General features: G+C 37.3%; 1 protein-coding gene across 5 annotated transcripts in view; it reads right to left on the reverse strand.

Moving 5' to 3' along the window:
* The window catches only part of INPP4B (inositol polyphosphate-4-phosphatase type II B), a 291,680-nt gene that overhangs the window by 22,539 nt on the left and 250,104 nt on the right, over positions 1 to 19,037 (reverse strand). For all 5 annotated transcript variants that reach the window (XM_066549472.1, XM_066549473.1, XM_066549476.1 and 2 more), the window contains 3 exons: positions 18,070 to 18,167; positions 14,240 to 14,352; positions 11,293 to 11,447 (listed from right to left, as the gene is read on the reverse strand). In XM_066549472.1, the coding sequence (XP_066405569.1) occupies positions 11,293 to 11,447; positions 14,240 to 14,352; positions 18,070 to 18,167 (366 nt within the window). The remainder of the gene's footprint in view (positions 1 to 11,292; positions 11,448 to 14,239; positions 14,353 to 18,069; positions 18,168 to 19,037) is intronic.

Genomic DNA, 19,037 nt, shown 5'->3' on the forward strand with positions numbered 1-19,037 from the left:
AATTGTGCAGCCAGCATTGCTGCATTTGCTGTGTCAGCATGAACCCAAGTAGCAGAAAGGAGTGTGAAACAGAATTAGTACTATGCAGAATAGTCAATGTCAGTAAGGTAATGAGCATTATTTACAAGCTTTGCTATTGCACATTCAAGTACAGCCACAGGACTCTTATTTAAAGCAAAACAGTCTATGAGAAGAGGCCCTTTTAAAGAAAAAGTAGATTCAAATTAAATTTCAAACAAAGGAAGGACTATGATGTCATAAGGGACTTGGCACCTCTATACTGGTTTTCTCCCACTTTAAAACTCAAAGAGATCCAAGTGCATTTTTTTCTCTTGTCCTTTGGTTGTCAATTATAAGCTTTTTAAGTCAAAAAACATTTGACTTTAAAAAGTGCAAGCGGAATAAATATTCAAACCAGTTATAGCCAATATTATCAAAGCAGTCTCTTGTGGATTTTCAGAATCATTTAATGGATCTTTGAGAATGAGATATTGTTGTAGCTGCTTGCCTCTGCCTGATGCTACTTTGATCACTTCAAAACCAGCCAATAATGCCTCTGCCACAGTGCCAGTTTAGCCATTTTTATTTGCTTTCCTGAGGCTTTCAATGTAACAGCCATTTAGAAGAAATAAACTTAGAACAGAGACCATGCCAGTCTTGGTTAAACTACATGAGCTAAAATCCTAAAGAAACAAAACCAAAAACATATGAAAAACACTCCACAACAAACTACTCTCGATCCTCACATATTTTACTTAGCACACACAAGGCAGTTTGCTGGAAGTTGCAAACCTTTCTGAGCTGATTACTTTGTATTCTGTAGATGCTCTGCTGTCAACAGTTATGAAAGAATTATAAAGGAATTTAAATTAAAAAACCACCAACTTTGGAATGATTCTTACAAAACAAATATAAAACCCAACAATATTTTGACAGGAATTATATATTTTCATCAGATTGTCAGTTCACCCAGGACACAAACTATTAACCAGATGATCCAGAACAGGGTTTTATAAAATACATGACTGTGTGATCAGATTACACTTTAGTCTTTTCAATGTTTTAGTAATCTAAACAAGTTCCTCAAATCTGAAAAATGCAGACTGGAGTGGGGCTGAAGAGTAAATATATAAATTTTTAAAGCCAGGTGTATCTCACTGATCTATTGCAGATAATATGATGTCTTTTTAGCCTGTCTTTCTCCAGAAGCAAAAGGGAACATGCTAGCTCTTAGTGTGAGGGCAAGGAACAGGAATCTGTACATTTCCTCTTTGGGCACAGGGACTGAGTTCAGCCAAACTGAAATGTGGGATAAGAAGGCTCAAACATTACAGTGTTCTCACAAGTGTAAGGAAACATGCAGTCAAGGGGAGGCTGGAGCAGGAAATTAAAGCTGATGATACATCAGGAACCCATATGATGAAGGAGAGGGGCAGAAAAGGAAGATTTCTTATATATGTACTTCACAATAATTTCACAGAACAATAAGTGAAGTTCCTGAGTACCACACACAGAGGCATTGTCTCCCTCAGTAAGAGGCAACCTAACAAAATATATACCAAAGTATGTCATCCCTTAAGAGAAGAGAGAGGGAACAGTGATTACCTTCCCACGCTCTGATCTCAGACTTGAAATCTTGGCTAAGCCTTGCCTGGAATCACAAGACTCTGCAGAGGAAGAAACGTGCTCTGGCATCTTCCTGGGGCATTAGGAGCATCTCCAACAGAGCAGAAAAGCCAAGTGCTTTTCCCACTGCTGGAAGACAATACACACATGCCAACATCCAGGCTGGGGAGAGGAGACAAGCTGGCAGGGAAGTAAACCTAGACCAGGGCACAGGAACAGGGCTGCAGATGCACAGCCAAAGCAGTGCCCAGTGATTTTGGCATTAGGGGCTTGTTTAGAACCACAGTACAACTGCAGCACCACTGAGTCCCAGGGCTGCAGAAGCTACTTTAACTGTTCTGTCATTAGGAGTCAGCTGTGGAGTTGGCTGGGCACTTTGGCAGGACTCCAACATTTCCTCTGCATTAACTTCCTTATAAACACGTGCTTCCTTTGCATACAAATTACAGTAGAGACTTCCACTATTAAGAATGCAAGTTCCCAAAATGATCTCCCAGCTTTATCTCTGGATGATCCAGAGAACAGGATAGCAATATAATACTGCTGGCTCCATTAGTGGGTTTAGTTCCAGCTGACTGCAGATAACATCATGAAAGTAGGAAATACATAATAGGTACATAATAATCCAAATGGAAACTCCCCTGGTCACTCCACTGCAAACAGTGACCAGGACTTGTATTGCAGGTTAACACTGAGAAACAACTTGTTGCTGCCAGGTATTCCAGTGAAAGGTCACCAGTGGCTGCTGTAATGATAAGGACACACTTATGAAATGTCACACACCAAACCAGAGCTGCCACAGAAAGCAAAAAGTAGAAACTACCACTAAAACTAACTCCCTCAGCTAAGCTGAGAAAAGCCACTGTCAGAAGAGTTTCTATAAAAATACCACACACTAAGATGTTACTGCAAGAGAGTAAGAAACAGAGAAATGCTCATTGGAAAAAGAAAAAGGCAGCAGACTGAAGGGAGAAAACCCCCAAACATCGAAGACAGTTCCTCAAATTATGGTTATAAAATATGGGGGGTGATGATGACAGACAATTACATCTCTCCTTTTTATTTTGGTATCCAACATGATTTTAGATTCTTTCCCTAAAGAACCTGAGGTAGAAAATTTCAGATCCAGTGTCTGAAGTTGAATAGGACCCTAACTATTTGAAAGCACAATTGTGTAACAGAATGTGCCAGGTCCCCTAATGAATGCATAATAATGATAAATGGAAAAAGATAATGTGGAGATTGAATGCTGAATTCTCTCATGTCAGGTACATAATAAGCACTAGGCTAGTCCCTAGAGATGGTGGCTGGCCCTGAGCCAGCACAGCATCCCAAGGGATGGAATTTATGGAGAAAAACTGAAACCAGGCTTCTGGACAAGAAAAGATGATTATCTGAGCCAGAGAGCATTCCTACAATAAGAAACTAAGTTTATGAAGGGATCAAGGGAGTCTAAAATGAGAGGAAAGATAAACCTAGAAATGTCTGTTATCTGCTTCCTTTACAAGCCAGCCAGAGCTATAGCCTGACACTCCATCATCTTTCTCCTGAAGGAATGCAGAATCTTCTATTACAAAACCACCTTTTTTGGAAGAGCAGCTGGTTGCTTCTCCCTTGTGTGCCCCCTCCAACCTTAGGACAGTCTGTGGGTTGCTGGGACTGCAGACAGGAAGTTATGAGCCCTCCCTGTCCAAGTTATATTACTCTGAGAAGAACACTGTTTTAGAGGCCAGTAACTTCTTGAAGAAATTTCATGTTTGATAGCTTTAACTAGCTATTGTATGCTACTACCGCCCTCTTACTCTCATTTCCTGCTTCTTTCTTATCTAAATTTTAGACTTGGCAGTGTTGTTCTTCCTGAGATTTAGCTGAACATGGCCAAAGCCATGGTAATTCAGCTGTAGGACTTGGATTTTCAACAGATAATGAACATGCATACAGGACTTTTCCCACACACTCTTTCAGGAAATCTTAATTAAAGTGAAATATAACAGGAAGAAACCCGGTATTACTCAGTCTGGTGATTATAATACATCTGGTTGTTGATTTCTGCTAAGACCTAGTCTTTCATGGAAGCTCTAAATAAGCAATAAAGCACTAAATGAATGAGAAAATTAATGAAGTTTTCCATAAGCAACTAGAAGAATCTCAAAGGCGAACACCAAACAATATTTTACAATAATCTAACTACTTGCATGCTAGATTTGTCTAATCACGACAGGTGAAATCCAGAACTATGCAATATATATGTATGAAATATATGTATGAAATCCAGAACTTGCAATATATGTATGGCAAACGTGACAGAAATGCTTTCTATTAGAAAAGGTTTATAGGAAGCTTTTTCCTTTTCCTTTTTCTTTTTTTTTTCTGTAATTAATGAAATGCAGTGTTTAATTAACTTCTGCGCAATTAAGCATCCAAACACAGACTGTGGCACTAAATGGGAAAGCAAATTTAGCAGATAAGGTTTTTTCATTGGGCTGATTTTAAAAACTAAGTGACCATAGAGTGCACATGGTAATTAATTTCATACATTTCTCACTGTCTATACTGAATAATTAAAATATTCACAGAGAGCAAAGACAAAGCTCAGTTCTCTGTACTCTCATTTGGACCAAGACATGACAAATACAACTTTGGCCTACTTAACAGATTGTTTACCTCATCAATATCTCAGTGAGAAATAAAAAGTTCAAATCAGAGCAGAACAACTCAGAGTAGGGCAAGTTTTTGATTGGAATTCCATTAATCGAGTTCTTCTTTGGAGAACTCTGGCACACACAACCTGAAGCCAAAGTGAAAAGGGGCCCTTCAGCAAAAAGATCACAGGGAGTCAAGGGTTGTTTCTTGTCACAAAGCTGAAACCTAAATGTTGCCTAAAATTTTCTTTTTCAACTGAAAAGGAACTTCTTTTAATATATCATAAAACACCATATACTGCAATTGATATATTAATATCTTTTCCTACTATATAAAATTTGCTGTCACGTTATGAGTCCTCTTGAAGAGCTCACCTTCCCTAAGTAGTCACTGAAGAAGGAGCAGGTGCATTTCAAGGACTGACTCCTCAAACACTGGTGTCAAAATGTAGAGACAATACAGATTTCTGTTGGCTCTACCTTCCCCTCACACACTGATAGAAAAACTAAGCATTATTTCAGAATTCTTGTTTACTGCCTGCTACATCAATGTAGACTGAGTCACTTCCCTAAATATTCTTTGCAAGGAGTGGGAAAGGTTTTCAGTGTCTTCCCTTGAAAACCCTTTCCTCCCAAGTGATTGGTCCAAGAATATTATTACAGGTTCCAGGGAAAAGTAATTATAATTAAGGCTCCACAATGCTTTCCATTTAGGGTCTTCTCACAATTGTTAGTTCATTTTGAATGGGAAAATCCAAACTTACAATATCATTTAGAGAAGAAAAAAATACATCTTTTTTCCCCCCTATTTTTTGAGAGTATTCCTAGTATCCTCATGCTGAAGAACAGGATTTGATATCCTGCACCAAGATAACAAAGATGTGAGAGATGCAACTATCAAAAGAGCATGTTCCTGCAAGACTTTCAAATCTCTTCCTAAGAAAGCCTTGTTAAAATTCAGCAGGTACCTACTTTGAGGATTCAACATATGCCAGGATAAGGAGCTAGATAAGGCTTTTCCTTGCTATTCTTTTCCCTTGCAGAGGATGAAGCCAAAACCACGAGGCAGGGGACTGGCTCTGCTGTTCTCTCTGTGCTGTCACTGAGGCCAGAGCCCAAACTCTGAACAGGAGAAAAAAGAAGCAGCCATACATGCAGAGGAGAAAGGAGGGCAATATTCAAGCAAAAGTGTAGTAAAAAAGAGGAAGATGAAAAAAATCATATGAGAGAGTTTTCGGGACTCTGACTACTAGGGCGTTGATCAGAAAGAAGTCTGAAAACGGCACTTGGGAAGAATTTGGAGAAATGAGGTCCAGGAGAATGAAACTTCTGCAGTCAGCTAGACAATGTTCACTTGCAAAACATGAACTCAAACATCTGACCCCAGTGAAGCAGACAAAACTGGTTCATATAATGTGAGGCTATATTAAAGAGCAACTGCCAATTATACTGCCTAGTTTGTCTATGTAGAAGTCTGAACCTCAGGACTTTCCAGAGTGCAAATAAAGTGTGCATGGGTTACCTTTCTTTTATTTTTTTTCCTTGGTTTAAGTCTTTAAAATCTGAGACTTGCTTTAAAGATACATTATAAAGTTCAATTCTGTGAAATTCAGAAGTTATATTAGAAAAGTCTAGATTTTCTAATATAAAAGCCTTTTCAACTACTGTTTGATATTTTGCCCACAATGATTGTCTATAAGCCTCCTCTTCCTTCCAGAAGGATGGACAGAAGCAGACTTTAATTCTAAAAGGCTCCAGCAAGGTGTCCAATGGCACTGACTCTCATTACATCCTGTGGCCATCTCTCCTCATTTTGTTTTCTTTTCCTCTGCACACTGTGGCTATTAAAAAACCTCAAACCAGCAATTAAGTTTTAGAAAACAAAATGGATGGCAGTTCAATGCACCAAAACTGGACCTTACTGCTACTTAATGCCCAGGCTCATATCAGTACATCAGGTGATGCAAGTCATCTACAGCTTCCACCTCAAAATAGAGATGTTAAGTTTCTAAAGAGCCATAGAATGATGTAAAAATCTATACTGGAAGTCAGGCTTGCCTTTTTAAAGTTTTGTCTGCATCGTGCTTATACTTTTAAATGAAAAAAGAAAAGGTGGAAGAGGTCAGATGGGCCAGGAAAAAGTTGGAGGAGAACCTGTGCCTCCTCTTCTGTGTGACTCCTCATGTGCTGCATCTCTTGCCACAAGCTCACAGGGGCAGGGTGAAAGCTGGGAGATGGCTGAAAGGCACAGAGAGATTTGCACAGGGATCATCCCTGCCTCTAATCCTGGCCCTTTGCTCCTCCTTCCCAGTCCATGTGGCAATTACAGCTCTGGTGTTTGGTACAGGCTCTTCCCTGGCCAAGGTGCACCTCAACACCCAGAACACCTCAAAGTCCCTGATTAAAGAGCTGCTACAGCTATTCCTCCTCCTCAACTCACTCATTTTCAAGCAAAGCTGTCCTCAAACAGCTCCTTAAAAAAGGAGATATTTTCTTTATAATTGGTTCATCAAAAGCCCAATTCTTGTTGTCCAGATCATTCATTCTTTGAACTTGTGCTTCAGTGAGATTTTTGATAGGCAATTTATCTAAAACACCCTGAAATATCCTTAACCATTTCAAGGGGAAACAATGTGTCCCACATTGAGTCAAATTTTGTATTCAATGTCAGAAATACGTGACAGGTGTTGTGCCCTGCTCAGAACGATGATAAGGCTGACAGCATGGAGGATTCACCATAAACAGTGGATTTGTCATGTCCTTTGCTTGTAATAAAGCTTTGAGGCTTTATTGGAAACATGCTCAATGACAGGAGATTCTGAGGTTATTCACTACCCATGGCCTCCAAAAGGGATCCTGTCACTGAAACAATAAAGCTAAATAGATTCAGAAAAGAAATAAATTTTAAAAAGGGGAAAAAAAATCTATTTTTTTTTACAGAGCTACTTCATTATGCGTTGCCCACCAGGGTCCATCCTCCCTTAACAGTAGCCAGCTCTAAAGACCAAAAAAATAGAACCATGTGACAGATACTGCAATGAACTCAGGTAAATCAGTTTTGTGCCTCTCTGTCTCTTGGAATAGACTTAACACTGAATGATAGGAAACATTCAGGTATGGGTGAAGGGAAAAATAAGAATATTGATGCCTGCAAAAAGAGACTTGGAAGTGGCAGAGACATTATAAACAGGATTTTAATATGATGTGAATTACGAGCACTTGATACAGAGGGGATGATATATTGATTTTTCTCATTCTGAACTATGCATGTCACTAAGATCAATGGAAGTCACAAACCTATATCAAGGAAATTATAATATGTGGAATTATTTATAGAATGGCTGCTTCAGGTACACATCAACTGCAGCATCATAATGGCCAGACTTATGACTGAGGACAAAGCCATCTATTACATATTGTAAATGATAAAGTGTGCATTCCCATCATTGCTTCATTTACCACATTTTTCATAAGTGAAAGAAAGAACTAATAAAAGGATTCTTGTACAGCGCTTTTTTATAAAGAAGCAACAAACATTTTATAGTTTATCACTAAAAGACAACAATTCCACTTACAAACTAAGTCTTTAAAAAAACAGCTACAGGCAGCATTTGCCAAAACAGAATTATGCAATGTACACCAAAGCAAATATGCTGAATCACTTCTGGATTGCTCAAAATTCTGGGGACCCTGAAGAAGCTGAAAGGCAGCAGCACACAGGAGTCCAGCTTTTCCAAGCTTCTGGTGGCAAGAAAGCATGAAGCTGTAAACACATGCTTCCCTTTTCCAACAGCAAAAGCTGTGTCACCGCTGGCAGACAAAGAAAAAGTCTAATAGCTACACAGGCACCTTTATAATTTTCATATCTCAAAATTATGGCATTTCCAATAAAGTCTGCTTTTGAATCACCATTTACTTCCACAGCTCACTTAGTTCACAATAGTCTCTACCTCCTACTGTTAACTCTTAAAAGAAGCCTTTCAAAGGTCAATCCAAACTGTGAGGATTCTAAATGGTAAAATTGAATTTTTCATGTCTACTTGTTCTTTGCAAAGGCTTAAAAGCAATTTGTGGCAATCAGCACAAAGGGATTTGATTGACAAAGTTTAACAAAGTGATCTAGAGAAAATTAATTGGGGAAAAAACTGCTGAAATTGCAAATTAAATGGCAAATAATTTTTTTCTGTCTGCCCTTGAAAGAAAATAGGTTCTCTTCTTAGATGTGAAAATCATTCTAAAAGCTTCTAAAACTACCTAATGAAAATTGTAGAAATGCACAGCATTATCTTTCAGATATGCACAAGTAATCAAATAAAAAAGAAACTACAAAAGGACAAGTGCAACAACGGCTACCAAACAAGTCTGTTGACCTCATTCACACAAACCTCAAAAACACAGCTGCCAAACTTCCCTCAAGTGAAATACAGGACATTTAGCTAAAACACCTGAGGAAATCAGGAGCTGTTCTCCTCTCCCTTGCCTATCTGCTCTTTCCTTCCCAATCTGCTGTCTCAGAAGGCCTTTGTACGTGATGCTCCTTTCTCCATCTGCGGACAGGAGAGGTGCCCGGCGGGAGGATCCCTGCCAGGCCAGCCAGCCAGCAGCGCTGTGTCCCTCCTAACACTGCTCCAGAGGCACTCCAGCCCAGGGCAGTGAGCAGCCTCCCTGCTCTATCAATGTGTATCTGCATAACCCTGCTTTGCAAAAGAGCAGCAAAGATCCAACCCGCCCGCCAGCACCCAGAGACACATCTTCAACTGCCAGGCCAACTCTGAACGGGAGCGCCGTGGGCGAAGGGCGACGCTCCCATTTGACATTTTTACTCTTCTGTTCGGAATTTTTGGGCTTTCACTGACCAACTCATGAGGGAAAAAGAGTATTTGGGAAGGGAAAAAGAGGAATTTGGCTGGGTTTTTTTTAAATTTTATTTTTAAACCTCTAGTTATGTGAACAGTGTTATGCTGATAGCAACCAGCATAGTTAGAAGATTTATTTCTTTATTATCCTGATGGTGCATATTATTTTGTGTGCTACTGCCACTATTGCAAAGCCTTTGCTTCAATCCTCAGACAATCCTATCACCCAAGTCAAAGTCACTGTTTCCTAGGTAACTCATTTTTCACCTACTTTAGTTCAATTCTGAAATTCATATACAGGGTAAAGCAGGATAAAGCTTTTGTCTGTTTGAAACTACAGCATAACTGATAGATTTTACATTTTTGTAATGGTGCTTCAACCTCATATACCTGTTTGCTTGTTTAATTTTTAAGTATTATTCTGATGTTTTGCCTTTACAACATTCTTCTGTGACTTCAAATTACTGTTGCCTGCAAATATAACTAATGTGTTAATCTTCTCAACTTTCAAATCGGTCACATGACATAAACCCACTCAGAATCATTTATATTTTGATCTACAAAAACCTACTAGATTTTTTTACTAACAAGTTCAGTTTTTTTAAAATTATATTTATGTCTGTGAAAATTTTCCAATCTACTACTCTACTCAAAACTATTCTAACATTATGGTGATTTTAGGTAATTAATTAATTTTCCTGGGTCTGGTAACTTACTGTAGCTTACATAATTTGTATTTATTGGAGACATACAAAAAAAAAAAAAGCATTTGAAATGCCAACAAACAAAATTTAACACAGAAAACTCAGAATTCATTAATGATAAAATATGTAGTTATGAAAGACTGCACAAAACTCATTCACTCACTGAATTACTACAGAGACTGGGGGATTTATGCAAGGTACAATACATCCAAAACAATACAGCTCAGTTCAACACACCACATCTCACTGCATCAGTAGCACCTTGTGAACTAAACCTACAACTAAGCCATCTCAGCTCATTTATTCTTTATAAAATTACCTTTTTTCTTTAGAACAGCTATCTCTGCCAAAGGACAAAGGGTTTATGTGGGTAAACCTACAGTATTAATCTACACATTAAGCACCTTCTCTGGCAATAATAAACATGAAGGTCCAGAATCAGCCATTACAGGCCGTAAAGATGATTGTTTACTTTTAGGATCTTTATAAATCCACCATACAAACCATTTGTGTTTCACAAAAGTCCAAGATACGATTCAGTTACTTCTTTGCAGGATGACCAAAATAGTCTCTATTGGTTTTGCAGTGACCTTTGTTATGTGTTATTCTAGTGTCAGGGATACACATTTTAAAACTCCTACTGACAATATGATTAGAACTGTTATTATATGATTAAAACTATATGATTAAGCTCATTAAAACCAATGAGGAAAGTTTCTTTAGGTAATCTAGCATCTGGATTAATTTTATGATTGACACTTGTTTGCTCAAGAAGGTTTTTTATTCATCAAAGACTCAGGTAATGAAAAATCTTTACATCTTTTAATTACGCATTCCTGATAACATCAGCCTCAATTTCTGCATAGTTGCAATTTAGAATCAAAAATGTTTTAATTAACTTCTTCTAAAGCACAGTAAAGAATTTATCAGATATTAGTGGCAAACACCACCAGTCCAAACCTACTTGGATGTTTCTTTTCAATAACATAGACTAGTAAGAATTGCCGTCTGTAACAAATGTTTCTTTTGCTTTCTCAGTATTTGTGTAGATGTCGAACAAATAATTTAATGACTGTGCAAATGGTTTTTAAAATACCCTCAAAACCGAAATACAACTTTTTTTAAAAGCAACTGCTGTTCAGCCTACTGCTCAGATTCTACAGTCGGTGAGCTGACCCTTGCAAGATTTCACATTATCTATCTATCTATCTATCTATCTATCTATCTATCTATCTATCTATCTATCTATCTATCTATCTATCTATCTATCTATCTATCTATCTATCTCCCAAACTGTTAATGACAGGTAAAACACACGGCTGCAAAGAGCCTGCACTGAGGTGACTCAGCAGCATTTAGGCTGCTGCTCAGGCAGGCTCGGGCTCTGCTGGGCATTTAGAACCAGCCTTAGACCCTTTGTGCTGGCAGTCCTGGCCTAGCTCCAATGCAGGGAGCCCCACCTACCTCCTCATGCAATCCAGCGCCCGAATGAAGAAGTCTTTGTGCAGCTGGTGCTCGTCCCTCAGGATGGAGCACTGCTCCAGCGTCACTGACATGGATGTCCTGTCTTTGGCGCTCTTGCAGCAGGTGAAGCGCACTCCGTTCAGCTTCCGGCAAATCTGAAACGCGGGCAGGCCCCACAGGTTAGCCCTCGTAGCCAGGCAGCCTGTGCAGCCCCTACAGCTCTGCAAGCCCAGAGAGGGCATCCAGACAGCTACAGCATCTCTCAAGAGGAAAGCACCTATTAGTGTTAGTACCAGTACACTGAATTCCTGAATTTGACATGGGACTTCTGTAACTATAAAAAAAATTTTTTGTAACTATAAAAGAAACAGTACCTTCACTGTTTCCTCACTTAATCTAGCAACTACCCTGTTCAATGAAAGCTGAATTGTCTGAATACCTAATGAATAAAGCTATGATAAGTCTTAACTCACAAACATGAACGTAGCAGACTACTTGTGAAGGTATGGAGCCAGATATATCTAACTTACATAGTTTTTATTTTCAACAGGTAAACTGTTCAATGTATGGCTCACAATTAATACAGTTTAACACAAATGACTGCCATGGATTGTCTACTTTCACTTATACTTTGAAAAAGTTACAACACATAAAGGAAACATGACATTTTGGAGGATGATTTCTCCCCTTAGGAATCAATCTGTGGTTGTACCATTCCATTAGTTTATACTATGGTTTCAAACGATATTTTACTAGAAAAAGAAAAATTGGAGGAGAGCCTCTGTGCCCAAATGTGGGTCCACCTTTCCCCAGATATAATTTGTCCTGAGAAAAGGTAATACTTTGCTTACACCTATCCCTGGAGAATCACAGGTATAGCAGTATGAAACCTCAAGATGTTTGTGAGAATGGGGCAAGGCAATAAACTACAGCAGTAATCACAAAAAGGAACTTCCCACATCGGCTGTCATGGGAGAGCTCGCAGGATGAACTGGAACATGATCAGTGTCAGTTCAGCAAATAAGTGTTTCTTCACCTCCCAATTGCATTCTCAGAAATTCTATTAAAAATCAAGAAATAATACTAAATTCTATTAAAATCAGAAATACTTAGACCCTTTAAGTTCTTTGTGATACCATGGTGAGGGCAATCTCAAAAGTTTAATTCAGGGAATCAATTAAGGGAATCTTAGAATCCAAAGAGTTACAGGATAGTGAAGGAGAACCTATGAGTGTTTCTGCCATCATATAATTTAAAAATTTAAAAGTTAAATCTGTTTAAAAATTTGAACAGTTGCACTGGGACTTAAAACAAGTACTATATGATAATTTTCTTAAATAATTATGTGAAAGAAGTTAACTGTTTCATTGAAGAGATTAATTCTCTTTGCACTAGTATCTTTGGAAGTCCACAATTCATGGGGGCTATTCGATGTGAATGAGTCCTAAAAAAATTTAAAATATTAAAAAATCATTTAAAAATAAAGTAAAAAAATCCCAGGTAATTATTCTGGATGAGTGATGGGCTCTGATGCAGGGAGACATAGGAGGAGAGGAAATACACAACTTGTACTAAATTTATTCTTACAGTCCAATTATATCAGTGATTACATGCAGGTACAGATACATATGTGGAATCTTGTATCTCTACTGCAATAAAAAAGTGATATTGCACAGCTACTGCACTGACAAAGTTTTATTCTTAGATCTTTTTCAATAAATAAATGGAATATAGAATAACAGTGTGTCGATCACTGGAACCAGAAATACACATTTCAGAAAGTTAAAGTAAGGGAACCTAAAGAGAAATAGAATTCAGTGAATGAAAAACCTGAAACACTTTGTATGTCCAAAGAACGCTTTTCACCCATGAAATTATTTTCAGGGAACCCTGAATAGATGATAAAATACAACTTCCTATACCCAAAGTTTTAACACATTCTTTTGTAAACAATTTTATACTGTATCTTTTACTTTTTTAAAAGCAGTGTTTCATAGTAATTGCAAGACTGGTACTGCAAGAAAAACTTATATTTTACCTTACAAAGGAATTATACTGCAATAGCATGTGATAATATTTATTAACAACATGGCAAAATGTTATTAGTAATATGAAAGTTACAGCACTGTTATTAATACAAAGATACAGTTAATATTTTCTTTTCCTTGGTGTTAATAAAACATCATGAAGAATGTTATAAATAATTTTGTATCAAATATTTATTTGCCTTGAAGGCTATATACATTTGAAAGTCTCCCAAAACACAAAGCCTTGCTTCACTTTCAGTAGATACCAAAAACACTCTGCTGGTATAAGGGGGCAGAGATACCAAGACCACTACGTGGCTGAATTTCACATTCCTGAAAAGCTTGAGCTCTCTATAAACATCTAAGAGTTGTTTTCCTGGCCTTTTTTTTTTTAGTATGTATGTGCAAACCCCACAGAACTGTGAAACAGAAGGGAATTATGGGGAAAAAGTAAAGTAAGTATTAATCACTGTTAGATAAACAATTTTCTTTGTGTTCTCCCTGTGTCTGATTGTCCGTCCTTTGCACGTCTTTTGTGATAGTTACTTGTGAAATTAATTCATTCAATCATGTCCCACATCATACCTCAAGGACACTAAAAAAAATATTTTGAGTAATTTTATATTATCAAAGAATGGATATGAAACAAATCGCTCAAATTCTAGCAGGTTCTACCAGTTCAAAAAGTGAGAAAAAGAAACTGTCTGCAATTTAGGTGCAGGAAATAGAGATAAATTTATGAGTTGAATGAGTGATTATGAGCATGAGTACATTAAAAACTATTGCAGCACATCTGCCTCCTTAAACCAGTGAGTTTTCCAGTCATATCCTTAAAATCCATTGCACTTACAATGTCAGCAAGCTTATGAAAATGAGTTTATGATTAGTTCATCAATTTCTTTGAAAACAAGAGAGCTTACCGTTGCAGCCAGCCACATGATTTCTACATTCTTTCTCTTTTTGGCCTGGATATTTTGATGAAGACTTTCTAGCAATCCCTTTAAATCATTTTGTTCTTGAAAATGTGGTAAACCTGGGAAAAAAGGATAATAAAGTTGCTCATTTTGATAAGGTTGGTGATATGATTGTCCCGACTAAAGAATGCTCATGGTAACAAACAGGTCTATTATTTAACAGCCTTGTTTTGGAACACAGGATAGAAATTACCAGCTAAATATTCAAGGAATAAGCAAACCTAATGTCTTTCTGAGTATTGCTTTGTCCTCCCTAAGATCTACATGTGGAAATTTAAAGTATCTTCAACCTTTATCTTATAAATGGATGGTGAAAAACAAAATCAAATCTCTGCTGTAGCTCTGTTCATCAGCTATTACAGACATTCAAAAGAATCAGAAAAATAAAAAAAACCTGAGTGTATTACAACCTGCTTTGATGGGATGATTTTTTTTTTAAAGTCAAAAATTTTGGTTTTGTTTTCAAATTGAAACATCTAATTATTGTTTTTAAATGTGCCTTAGATTTTTATATAATGTAACATAAGGGTTAAACAGCACTTTGTATCCCCTCTAAAAAGTAACAAAGTATATTTCTCCTGAAATTAAGCGGGGCTTTATTTTGAAGTAGAAAATAATTTCAAGTTTGCTTAAAATCCAAAAATTTACCTGCTTGTTCTGTAGGATAAATTAAACTTAAGCCTAAGTTTAATTTATCCTACATCTCTAGCAAAAATTCAAGAGTAGGCAAGTAGGCAATTTAATTTCCCCCTCTGTTTCATATGTATATAGAGGAAGGATTTTTCTAATGTTGTATTTATCTTCTAGTCTGCTAGTTCTACTAGTAGAATCTTCTACAGTCTGCTAGTTCTAAAAATCAATAAAAACAAGCAGAATCTGTTTTTTGAAATTATTTCTTCTCGTGGTGGCAAAGTAAAAAGAATTTTAATCACAGTTCTCACCAAATAAAGGGGTCAGAATCAAGTGAAACAAAATTGATCAATGGATACAGTTTTTTCAAGCAGAGAAAGTAAATTATCCATCCAGTGAGGGGAAAAAAACCCCACAACCCAAGCCCCAAACCCCAGCCCAAAGTCTTATACTCAATTGAAAGAATAAAAATGAGGGAAGTATTAATGAAGGTCAATATCCATTCTCCTAACGTGATCCAAGCTGGAATGAGCCCTCTTATCAACAGGCTTTTACCTTTTACATCTAATAAATTCTGTAGTTTCCCTTATCCATGATTCATAGTAAGAAGTACTTTAAATATATTCAAAAAGAACTAAGTTGCTTCACTCATACTGTGCTGTCTAAAAAGCCCTCACAAACAAACAATAAAAAAAGAAAAAGGGAGGAAAATGTACATCCAGAATCTGTTTTGCAATCATTTTAATTTGGATTGTTTTAACTCTGTATTACAAGTTCTGATTGTACATTAGATAATGTAGAGCACATAAAAACACATCACGCTCTGCTAGACTATTACACTTATGGGTGCATCTGTTTCTTTAAAACAGAGAGCACAAAATTACAAAGATGCTTGGGGATTATGCAAATGTATCACTAAACATTTTATTGCTTCCAGGCAGCTTTCCTTTGGTTCACAGCAGAAAATGCAACATCTCAGAGGGATGACTTCGCCACAGGTACAGCAAGAGTCTCCTAATTTACAGTACTGCCAAATGAGTTGCACCTTGACTGGAAATGATCAATTGCTTAAACTCCTTGGGTCCCCCACAGTACTAAACCACCAAACTGGGCTTATAGATTATAAGGGGGAGGAGCCTGGAAATACCAAACAGCCTTGTTGTTTTCAGTTAATTATGTACTACTAAACAACTATCTTACATTTCTGGACCCTTACTCTCTTAGCATTTCTATAAAAGCAGTACCATTTTGGTGCTTCAATCAGAGCTATATTTGGTCAGCATTTTTGGTAGGAATCTTGCTGGAAACATGCTCTTATTTTCAGTTTCTGCTAAAAGAATTTAAGAGGCTAAGAAATGGGTAAATGACGAAGTGTATGTTCATCTTGAAGAAGACACAAAGTCAGTGGATGCTTAGTTACAAGCAAGACTATTATTGGCAAGGAGAAATACAGACACGAGGAAAACTAACAGCAAAGGTGGCAATACCTTTCAGGGAGTGGAAAATTGAATTCTTTGAAAGGGAATATATGAATGAAGCAGCAGGCCAGGGAGGCTGCCAAGGGTGGGTGCAACAGCCTGGCAAATAGGGCTGCGAATCCTCAAATTCTGTTGGGCTTTTTGAGCCCTGTTTGGAACTGACAGCCTTGGGAACACAGTCCTGGATTTGTTTTGTAGCACAGATTTGGCATTATAGGAAATCATCTGGATAGGTGGGACAAAACCATCAAAAAGCCATCAATATTGAATGCCTCTCACTTGGCCCCAGCACCAGCGTTGCTTCCAGCCTTGTATGGAGGTTTGTCCTCCAGAGGTGGGGGAAACATGAGTGGGATTAAAGTCCTCCCACAAATGAACAAGTTTGAGAGCTTCACTTTTTCCCAGGGGGCTGGTTTAAAAGGCACATTTCTCCAAGGCAAAAGAGTGACTCTGTATACCGGCAGGGAGCTACTGGCAGTGGAATCAAAAGGTGCTCTGTGTTGCATAAAAAATTGTATAAAGAAGAGACTCAGTTCTTAAAGGTAGAGAAAAAAGCAAGAAAGTTATAATAACCAGAAAATACATTATGAACTAGACACAATTAGTTCTCAAAAGCCTTCACAGTCTGAAATAAGTCCAGGAACTGTGTGGCTCACTAATAATCCTTCAAGAAGTCAGTTTAAATTCTGTTAATGAAAAGTAGCCAATACTGTCTGCATGCAAATTTTTGCTTTTATACAATAAAATCCATTTATGAGGTAGCAGATCTACCTTAGTCCTAACCTGAATGAGGTTATTTTTTTGAGGATGTTTTCTTAGCAAGATTCCCCTAAATTAATCACCCAAGTTATTGTATGAGTTTCTCTGTAGACATCCTGGAAATAAATACCAGGTCTGTGGGTGGATGGATGGGCATCCTGCCTTGGATGAGGCAAGAGCTTTTGTTTCTGTCAAAATTATTAACAAATTAAAATCATCCTGATATAAGAGATACACATGTATTCATACGCATGTGATGTATCAAAGCTTTACATAGCATTTAAAAATCAGGCTGTTAAATTTCCAAGATTTGGGACTATGGTTTGGGCATTAAAACTAACAGGATTCGATTGATGCACATGTTTTCTTCCAGTCCTTGCTTTTGGCAATAAGACTAAGAGCATAGTAATGTTTATGTTTATAATACAGAATTTCTATAGGAGTGGAATACAGGGCCTATTCTAATGAAACCTTGTTATTCATACAATGATGATGTGGCTCATTGCTTGTATTTGGATCTGCAGATTTCTCAATGGTTCACCAAACCTCAACACATTTTCAGAAAAAGAACAGAGGGTATGACTGAAGCTGATGAAATTTGCCACCAAGTATTTATGGAAAAATACAGTAGGTACAGACTGTCCTCTACATGAAATATTAAGAAACTTATTATTTTAATTACTTAAAATAGCTGTTCAGTTCATCATTCCTCTGTTTCATTTTCTCTGTAGTTTCTGCTGTGGCACAGGGCCTGAAATCACTCCTGAGATCAGCAGGGTCATGTACAGACACAAAATGTTTAAATTTATGGAACAAGTTATGGAATTCTGCTAATATTACTGTCTTATAACCTTTTACCCATTCAAAGCTTTTCAAAGCCATCTGGACATCGCATTATTTTGTACTCACAATCAGGAGGCATTTTTTCTGTAAATAACTTGTAATATTCTTTGAGAAGTTCTAAGTTTTCCTGGTTAATGTTTTCCTGCAAAGTGGTATCTCCAAACCTATGAAAATACACAATATTGAATTATGAAAAAAACCCAAAACCCGCAAACAAAAGAAAAAAAGATTAATTATCCTTCATAATTATTTCTTTGTATAAGGAAATAACTTTGGTGCTAAATGCATTAGATTTTGTCAAACATGCAGTAGTAAAGTTCTTGTATGCTTTGGAATTAATTTTTGGCAACGAGATCATCACTGATGCATACTTCTTCCAAAAGTTTATCAACAAAGCAATCTATTTACAAACATGCAATAAGGCACTTATTTTTTTCCCCTCACAAATCTTGACTAAATGGAAAGGCACTTTGGGGGAATTCCAAACGGTACCACAGGCAGAGAACACCCACTCCTCCATCTCTTAGTGCTGCTATTGCTTAAGCATATTAATTTCTGTAAGAGCTGGCCAATATGGAAGTGACACAAGATGGAATAGAAGCTTATCTACAAACTAACTATAGCTATAAAAACAAATATCTTTCTCTCTGAGATGAAAATTTCTACAACAGCCACATTTCACATGCCAAGAAACTAAATCTCACAGTACTACAGGAGATAGGATTGCAAAGACAAGAATGTCCCCATGACAGTTAGGGCCAAGTGTTTGAAATTCATCCTTAGAATAGATTTGAAATGGGAATGGAGGAGTACAGGGAGAGAGGCATGGGCAGCTAAGTGAGAAACTCAGAGAGAAGGGGACACAGATCAGAAGATACCAAATATGCTGCTAAATTGTGTACAAGGGAAGCAAATATTTCAATAGGCCACAGGGAGAAGATGTGACTACTTCCTCCAGTAGCCATTGCTGCACTGTCACACGAGAACATTTCTTTTAAACCAGAAATATTCTAAAGTGTATTTTATCAAAAAAC

Source organism: Molothrus aeneus, chromosome 4 (assembly GCF_037042795.1).
Source record: "Molothrus aeneus isolate 106 chromosome 4, BPBGC_Maene_1.0, whole genome shotgun sequence".
Taxonomy (NCBI): domain Eukaryota; kingdom Metazoa; phylum Chordata; class Aves; order Passeriformes; family Icteridae; genus Molothrus; species Molothrus aeneus.